The sequence below is a fragment of the Phaenicophaeus curvirostris genome, chromosome 1 (genome assembly GCF_032191515.1).
Source record: "Phaenicophaeus curvirostris isolate KB17595 chromosome 1, BPBGC_Pcur_1.0, whole genome shotgun sequence".
NCBI lineage: Eukaryota > Metazoa > Chordata > Aves > Cuculiformes > Cuculidae > Phaenicophaeus > Phaenicophaeus curvirostris.
In genome coordinates, this window is record NC_091392.1 from 44,364,721 (window position 1) to 44,373,816 (window position 9,096).

General features: G+C 51.4%; 1 protein-coding gene across 2 annotated transcripts; it reads left to right on the forward strand.

Annotated features, from left to right (window-relative positions):
* The first annotated feature begins 1,086 nt into the window (after positions 1–1,086).
* On the forward strand, positions 1,087–7,797 carry C1QTNF6 (C1q and TNF related 6). 2 transcript variants are annotated; one of them, XM_069849801.1, is made up of 3 exons: positions 1,087–1,210; positions 5,088–5,325; positions 6,902–7,797. In XM_069849801.1, exons 2-3 carry the CDS (start codon positions 5,094–5,096, stop codon positions 7,447–7,449), a joined length of 780 nt encoding a protein of 259 aa, XP_069705902.1. In that variant the 5' UTR covers positions 1,087–1,210; positions 5,088–5,093; the 3' UTR covers positions 7,450–7,797. The 2 variants fall into 2 exon arrangements, with proteins under 2 accessions (XP_069705902.1, XP_069705901.1); XM_069849800.1 differs by lacking the exon at positions 1,087–1,210 and adding an exon at positions 4,063–4,197.
* The last annotated feature ends 1,299 nt before the right edge of the window (positions 7,798–9,096 follow it).

The window sequence follows — 9,096 nt, forward strand, 5'->3', positions numbered from 1 at the left end:
GCTGCAGCTTGTCAGCCAGTCTCCAATACATCATTCATCTGTGTCTGGCAGACATGCAGCGTTTCAGACTAGCTGCGGGGGCAGTGGGAAGTGGAAGACAAGCTCACACTTTCATACTCAGTGCCAGAGATTGCCAGGTCTAGCAACAACTTTTATTTTTGTAGCAATGAGTACAGGTGAATGGCTCTTCCAGCTACTCCTCAGCCATGTGGCATTCCAGCGATGCACACCAAAAAAAACCACAGCAGCTTTGCCATGCCCTGATCTCCATGTGAGACAGTCCAGGCTGCTGAACAGTCCAGAGATGAAATCCCTGCTGGCAGACATACCCTCAAATTCATCAGCAGCCTGTGCAAAGGCAAGGACTGTGTTGTTCCTGGTTGGTCCAGACCCCACATGGGCAGGAGTTGTGAGAGAAACGTAGCCACATAGCTGACATCCAACAGGCCTGCCCATCCTCAGAGAAGTACAGGATATTCTAAGCCAGTAATTTCATACTGTGTTGATACTCTTGGGTAACAAGGGCTCACTGTTACACAAGTCTCGTGCACAGCCTTGGAGCCCACAGGCTGGAAAATATTTCTCTTGCCAACACCCCTCTGCAGCCTGGCCAAAGATGATCAGCTATCCCCATATCACAGAGGGCTCATGGCTGTTATGGGGTAACCTGAGGACACCACAAAGTAGGGAAGCATAAAAGCACACTGCCACCTTCCCACGTGTCAGGTGTCCCCCTCTCCATCTGCAGGCAGGAAGGGCAAGCTGGAGGGACTCAGCCGCAGTTGAGCAGTGATGGAGAGCAGGTGAGCGCAGAGCAGTGCTGCCCATCATTTTCCAGCTCTTGAAACACGTGCGAGCTATCTTTAAAAGGATAGCAATGGCAGTAGCCAAAAGTCTGAACTTTGCTTCCTGAAGGAATCAGCTGTTGAGCTGAGCAAATTTGTGATGCTGTGTGGGGTGGGTGGAAGGAGAGAGGGAGGGAGGGAGAGAGGGAGAGCCAAGCCTGACACGGGCCAGAGCAGGGAGGGAGGCACTCACAAAGGCCTCCGAGGCAGGATGGAAAAGACAGTAATTACATAAGAGCACTTGGCGAGCATCTGGCTGGAGTCAGCTGGGCCTCGGCAGCCCTTCCTCCCTCCCCACACTGCTAACCAGGAGCAGCTGAGGATACGGATAACCCAGCACAGGACCCCTCCAGAGGGAAGCAGAGGTAAGAGGTGCTCCCCTTCTCCTGCTGGTTTGTGATGCTCTTGGACAGTCAGCGCAGAGTGTTGGGTAAACGGGGCAAAGGGAAAGTTGTTGCAGTGGAGGAGAAGCAGCCAGGAAGGGGAAGAGAAAGGACTGTTTCTCTGCCTCTTGCTGTGGATAGTATCTTTGCTCTGGAGGTTTTGGTAAGGGAGGAGCCCTGAAAGGTGAGTCTGTGGGTGTTTGTAGGTGGATGCAAGTATGTGAGTATGTGTAGCAGGGCAGTGGGTCCACATGTGCAGCAGGGGAGCTGAGCTGCACACAGGGATTAGAAAGAGGAGAAAACATCAAAGGAATTTCCTTCCTTTTCTACTAGGATGGATGCAGCCACTGGGAGAAAGCCAGGCTTTATACCCCAACCCCTGTGGGGGGTTGCAGGAAAAGGGAGAAATTGTAGAAGGAGGATGCAGCAGCTGCTTTTGAACAAGGATTATTGCAGCCCAATCTGGTCAGAACTTCCCTGGCTGCCTCCAAGGTAGCATGTGCAATGAGGGAGAGGGAAGGCTGTTGAGCACCCAAGGCATCCTCAGGTCTGGGTTGCACTTAAAAAGTGTGGCTGGTGCAGGACAGAATCCTCAAAACTATGTCTTTAAGACTAGGCGTACAAGCAAAAGTCTCCTGCAAATGTGGCTGCCCTGGCAAAATGTTGCTGGTATGGCCAGTTCCCTTCGGGGAGCAGGGCAATATTTCCCTGGCAGAATTGTCTTTAGTGGCATAAACTAAACTGCTGCATGGCTGGGCAATGCCACCAGTGCAAGGCTTTGTCTGCTGACTCCCCGTGGGTTCCTATTCATTCATATTAGACATTAAATACAAAGTCCTGCTCACTGCCCACTGTGGAATGTTCTTGCAGTCAGATGAGAGAAAGGCAAAGGCCCCAGGTGAAGAGGTCCTCCATAAAGAATGTTTGCTTGGTTGTGAGCAGATCAGGAGTATGGATGGAAATGAGGGCAATGGCCTTCCCTGCAACCTCTTCCCCCTTGGAAAGGTAGAGAAGGCTAGGCACAAGGCAGAGAGCTGCAAAAGAGAGTAATGTCATGCTTGGAAATAAGCCAGGCAGTAAAACCTGAGGGATTGAACCACTGCAACAGATTTGATGGAACAGAGAGGATCTCTACCTTCACTGTCAATCTCTGAGTTTTCGTGCAGAAAATTTATTTGCTTTCAACAATAGTACTGTCAGCTGCCAAAACCCCCACCAGCAGCAGCAGGAGTAGACAACACAACTGATCACGAATACCAGCTTCTGTCAGCTGGCAAGGCTTCTTTAGCAAGAAGTGTTGCCCTCGCTTTTCTCCCTCTCATTTTCCAAAAGGGGAAGCTGAGGCACAGGTAGATGTGGGATACTTGGAGTGGGTCTCATTGCATGTCAGTGTTGGAGCCTGGCTAGGAACTCGCAGCACCGCAGTGAATTCCTTGGTCCTCTTCCCAGCCCGGCTGGGAGGTATGTTCACTCCATGTTCATTGAGCTCCAGGCTGACAGGCAGCCTCAAAATACCTCCATGCCTCCCTTTTTCCCTTCCCCCCAGCTTGCAGCACATATTTTCCCAGAGTTTTCCGCTTGCTTCTCCAGTGGTGTTGGGGTCCTGCCAAACGCCAGCTACTCTCTGGGAAGTGAGGCCTCCAATTCCCAAACCAAACAAATAGGAGAAAGAAAACAGAAAAAAAAAAAAAAAGAGTCCAAGTACACGTAGACATGCACAAAACACTTTCCCCCTCAGAAACCTTGGAGCCTTCTCCAGCTTCTCTTGGAAACTGCAGGAGGCACAGTGCTGACTTGGCACTTCTGGCTCCTGTGGAAGAGAGCTATTGCTCATCCTTCTTTCTGCCAAAGATACCCCAAAGACACATATGTGCACCTCCCCCTGGTATAAGTTCCCAAATCCAGTTTTGCTGCAGGGTAGGATCCCCCAAATCCTCTTCCCAACAGATTCTACAGTGTAAGAAAAGTTTCCTGTGCATCCCCCCCAAGACTCTTCCTCCTCCTAAATGCCTTCACTTCCAGGTTCTGGTGCAGCCGTGTAGGGCTGCACAAGCAGGTCAGGGGGCAAAGACCACAGCCAGGGTTTGCTCCAGATCCTCAGCTTTGCTGGCAGGCAGCTCCCCACACTAAGGTCGTGCTTCAGGCCAGACACGCTCCTCCTGTGTGAACTGGCCTGGGACCTGACTGGAGGACATGACCAGGGGATGACACGGGCTGGAGTGCGAGGCTTGGGGCTCCGAGGGAAAAAACTGATGCCTCTTCCAGTTGGCAGATGAGCCTGCTAGAAATATCATGCCTGGGGCGAGAGGCCATGGTGACGTGGAGAAGAAAGAATGCAAGAGAGAATGAAAGATGAAATCTGGGGACTATGAGAGGGACAGGCACGGCTGGGGAGAGCATGGCCAGCCAAGAGCAGGGCTAATGTGTGGGATAAGGGACTAATTCAACGGGGTGAGGGAAGAGTCCTTCACAATTCTAGCTGTAGGAAAGTCCACCTTTTGCACTGATACACTCCACCTTGCCCATGGCGAGATGCTCAGGGTGGAACGCTGCCCTGCTGCCTGTCCACCCTTTGCACAGGGTGTAGTCTGTGCTGCCTGCATTTTGTTGACCAGGGCTAGGCTGTTTGGAAGCGAAAAGGTGCAGGAAGAAAAGGAAAAAAAAAAAAGAGAGAAAAGCAGAACACCAAATACAAGAAAATGTCAAAATGTCACTAACTAGGAAAGAGTTAAAAGGCACCGAAACCAAAGCCGGTTTGCTAAGGAGAGCGCCCAAAGCCAGGGAAGGAAAGGGAGGGAGAGGGGAGGGAGCAGGTCCAAGCCCAGCTTGCACACCCAGCCAGCATTAAGCGGTGCCTGTGCCAAGAACCAGCCTTCTTAAAGCCATGGACCCAGAGGCCAGCTTTGCAGGAGAAGGGGAGCCCTCGAACAGGGGCTGGGAAGCACAGAGGGGAGCCCTCAGCCTCCAGGGTGAGCTGCCACGCTGCACTGGGTTGCAGGCAGAGGGAAGGGAGGCAGAGGCTGGGAGAGGGGCTTTCTCAGCTTGTTTGCGTGTCTGTCTTTCATAAGCATACTTCTCCGCAGACTGCCTGCTCTAAGCTTTGCTTCCTCCATCCTTTGCAGCGGAGCAGCTCCCCTCTAATCTGTCTGCAAAGGCCTGGCACTACCCACAGCTCCTGGTGTAGCCAGCCATCAGTTTGGGAAGGTGCTGGGGTCTGGCTTGAGAATACAACTGAGGAGGCTGAGGCACAGAAGGATGGGGTTTGGTAGAGAGGGTTGAAGTTAAGCGCCCAGCCCACGGGACAAGGGGCTGAGATGAGGATCAGACTCCGGCTGGGACAGGGGGGTTGTTAGACTCCCATAAAGAGTTAATGCCTACTGACTGGAGCACTGGAGACGTTTTTTACAGCCCTCATCATAGACTGAACAGCCTACCAGAGCATGCTTTTGCTAAAGGGACCGTGTGGTTTGCCACACGGACTTCCTGTATACAGCTCCTCTCTGTGCTTCCCAGCCCCTGTGCAAGGGCTCCCTCCTCTACCCCGGCCTGGGGGCCAAATCCAGTGGTGGCTCCAGTGGTTTGCCTAGTGAGGATCTAGCCTTTTTCCAGGGTTAGCACCTAGTCTCCATTGGCCTGGGCAGATGGGTGTGGAGCATCCTCTTGGGCAATGCGGTTGCTACTCAGATTGCAGCCTTGAACCTCCAAGGACTTCAAGCATGTAAACTCCCTCCACAAGACAATGTAATTTTGTCCCACCCTGGCTCCAGCCACAGAAAGATGTTTTGTAGTGATCTCTGTTTCCTCCTCCATATCCTCCCCTTCTTACACCTCATACTGGTGCTTCCTCATATCTTCCCAGGTCACCATGGACACAATTTACCTGTGCACACTCCTGGCCTTCTTTCCTCTCCCTCTTTTTGTGCTTGGGGCACCCACCGATGAGCCCAACCTCACAGAACCAGCCCCTGGAACCTGCAAACGCTGTTGTGACCCACTGGACTCTTCCACAGATGCCCAGCCGCTCCCTCCCAGCCACCAGCACTTGCCCTACCCAATGCCAGAGGTCCGTCCCTATATCAACATCACCATACTGAAGGGTAAGTGCCTATCTTGGCTCAGGGACCAGTGGCACTTCAGCAGAGATGACAGCTGGATTGGTGGCAAGCTGGTTAAGCTAAAGGACTGGCAGATGCCATCCTGAAGGGTATGTTCCCACACACACAGCGTGCCCAAGGTCTAGATGTTTTGTGCTGGGATCAAGAGTAGCCTGGGGGGAGGGAAGTCAGTGCATACCCATTCTGTGACCCCTGTATTTCACGATGCTACCCGACACCAGCTCTTTTTCCTTGCTAGCACAAGAGTAGTAAGGGTAGCCTCTTGCCAAGCTGGGAGGACACCTTTCTTTCCTCAGACTTCAAAGAGTCCTGGAGTGCCTGAAGGAACGAGCAATCTCTATCCAGCTGCAAAATAAGCAGACTTGGAGGGTAGGCGTTAGCACCGGGGAAACCTCTGGCTCTGCATTTGAGTGTGGGAGGAGGGCAAGGAGAGGCAGCAGCTATTTGCAAGCAACTCCAGGCTAACTGGCAGTGACCCCCAGCTCATTCCACCCTGATGTGGCTGGCTTGGCTAATGGGAAAAAGCTCCCTATTTTAGATCAGCTCCTCCCTTCAGGGCTCCCCTTTTAGCCTTTGCTGCGGGCAAAAGCCTATTCCTAGCTGGATCCTGCTCCACTTGCTTATTGTTGCTCTGCGGTCACTCTGGACTAGCTGGGCAGATGTTCCCCCATCTCTGCCCAGCCTGGAAATAGCTGCAATCCATCAAAGCTCAGAAGTGTGTTTTAGGCAGACAAAGGCAGGGAGTTGCTGATTGTTGCAGGTAGTGCAGACCTGTGCACCAGCAATTTTGCAGAACCACACAGGAGGAAAGGCACAAATTTGGGATGCTGTCACTTGTACTGTAGTCTGCTCCAACCACCATCTTCTCTCTGTATACCAAGTACATTCTGGTGTTGCTTCCTCTCTGTAAATGATACCTGCCCAAGAGTGTGACAGGCAGTGTGCAAACTCTGGGGTAGAATTGCAGCATTAATTTTACAGGATACCCAAATGATGCCAGTGTTGTCAAAGTACCAGCCCTCTAACTTGCACTGCACCATCTGCCAAGTCCAGTTTGGATTATTTCCCTCTGAGCCACCTCATTGTCCCTCTCTAGGTATATTCTCCTACAGGCATTAACACTTCTCCAGCCAACAGAAACAACAGGGATCACAATACATGAATAATAGGGTCATGGGAGAGGTGTGTAGGAGGGCGGGGACTGCTATGCAGGTAAAGGAATGTGGAGGAAGAAGAGGTCAAGAGCCCCAGTGGTACTTTGCAGTGCTGGGTTCCATCTTAGCCTGAAGTCTCCTAGGAACAGATCCTAGTGCCTCCAGCAAGACTATCAGGTGATGAGCATGGTGTTCCTAACGGTAGAGCCCCTAGTTGCACCCTGAGCTCTGCTAGCTCTTTTCCCATGAAGCACAATGATATTGTGATCTTCAGAAGCATTCCTTCTTCTGGCATTGCCCCATCTTTGAGCAATCCTCTGCCTCCTCATTAGAGTTTCTCACCACCACTTTCACCTCTCCCTCTGGTATCACACAGGAGTTGTGTTCTCTGATTCTTCTTGCAGGAGAGAAAGGAGACCGGGGAGAGCCTGGGATGCCAGGGAAATGGGGCAAAGAAGGACCACGAGGCGAGCGGGGTGCCCAGGGACAGAAAGGCAGTAAAGGACAGATGGGTGCAGCCGGAGACCCCTGTAAGCATCAGTATGCTGCATTCTCCGTCGGTCGCAAGAAAGCGCTACACAGCAGCGAAGGCTTCCAGGTCCTGATCTTCGACACCGTCTTTGTCAACCTCTACAACCACTTTGACATGTTCAATGGCAAATTTTACTGCTCTGTAGGTGGACTTTACTATTTCAGCCTCAATGTCCACACCTGGAACTTCAAGGAGACCTACATGCATATCATGCACAATGAAGAAGAGGCAGTTATCTTGTATGCCCAGCCCAGTGACCGCAGCATCATGCAGAGCCAAAGCCTCATGCTGGAGCTTCAGGAAAATGATGAGATCTGGGTGAGGCTCTACAAGCGGGAGAGGGAGAATGCCATTTACAGTGATGATGTTGATGTGTACATCACCTTCAGTGGGTACCTGGTGAAGTCCAGCCTTGACTAACTGCCTCTCTTCCTCCTTGGGGCCTCTTTGACCTTTTTCTTCTTCCCCTCTCTCTCTCTCTTTACTGCCCGTAACCACTGCAAATCACTTGGAAACGGGCCTGTCAAGTCTCAGGCACTGAGTGTGAAACGTGCTACAGTGGCCTCCACCTCACGCTCTCTTGTAGCCAGGCCCGTATCTGTCCACTTAGAGTGACACTACCATCTCTCACCTCCTCACCTCATGACCCCAGCTTAGGTTATTGGCTTCTTCTAAACCTGCCAGAAAGCTGTGTCTGGCACTTAGGGTCCTAGAGCAGGAGGAAAGCTAAAATGCTCCTCCTGAGGATTTGTCCCTCCTTAGGGCTTCATACACACAGGACTCCTGTAGAAAGGGCTAGAAAGTCCCCACTGACTCCTCTCTACCCCAACTAGACATGCCAGTTTTGCAGCCTGTGACATGGGCCTTAGTGTCTGCTTTCACACCTGTAGTCTGGATTGCAGACTGGGGTCTAATAGCACAGGGATGTGTGTAGCACAAGGAAGATGTAGGAGTGGTGAGAGGTGATGCTGTCCTTCCAAAAAGGGGACTGTTAACCTTCTGAAGTATGTCATTGGCTTTCCTTAGACACCCTTCTGGGTCGCAGAATCCAGGCTGGCTGTAAAATCTAGACCTGGTGGGATTATTCTCTTCTGTGCCAGATCTAGCCCTTTGAGGAGATGAAGAGCCAAACACTCAGCCAGACCATTCAGAGGCATCTGCCATTCAATCAGTAGTACCCACCACTCTGTTTCCCCTAGGGATCATAAGTACAGAATGAGAGAGAGAAACATCTCTTGGGGTGCTACTCAGTCTCAGTTCCCCAGCTGTGGCAAGGTAGTTCAGACAGTGAACCCAAATCAGAGGTGCACCCATTGGTGCCATCAGATATCCCTGATGCTTGCTAATGTGAGGGAAGAGTTAGGCCCTGGCTCTTGCACGCCATTACGTTGTCCTCCTGAAGGTGGATCTCCCACATTGGTATTTAGGGGACCATTGTTTCAGGACCTGAGCTGGAGGCTGTAAAGGCAATTGTAGTTAAATCAGTTTCAAGCCTGGGCAGGTTGGCACCTCTTTGCCTCTGTGATGGAAAAGAGATACAGGTGATAGTACAGCACCTTGCCTCAGGGTTAAAAGCTACCCTGCCACAGGCTCTGTGGCTTTTTCTGGCAATCTCATCAGAGCAACTGAGAAAAGAATGGGGCTAAAACAAACCCTCACTCTTCTTGTCAGGTTGGAGATGTCACGTGGGGAAAGAAATGCCAGCAGTAGCATTTTCTAGTACCATTTGCACTGGTCTCACACTTTCACTCATCCTTCTGGGATTGTTACAGTCCTGGCGGGAGTAGGTGAGGCTCACTCAGCACTTTGGGAAACCTACTTCCACATGTTGTGATGCTCCTGTAAACAGCAGTGACAAGAATTGTCTCTTTTGAGTCTCAGGACAGGACAAGCAGGAGAAACTGTATTTCTCCACTGCCCATTACTTGTAATGAAATCTTCTGACTTATTTAGATTCTGCAGTCTCATAACTAGCCACAGTCTCTGCCTATAGCACCTGGGACTACGAGAGCTCTCCCATAGGAGATATGCATCATTATATAGGTCTAAGTCCGGTACACTCAGCCC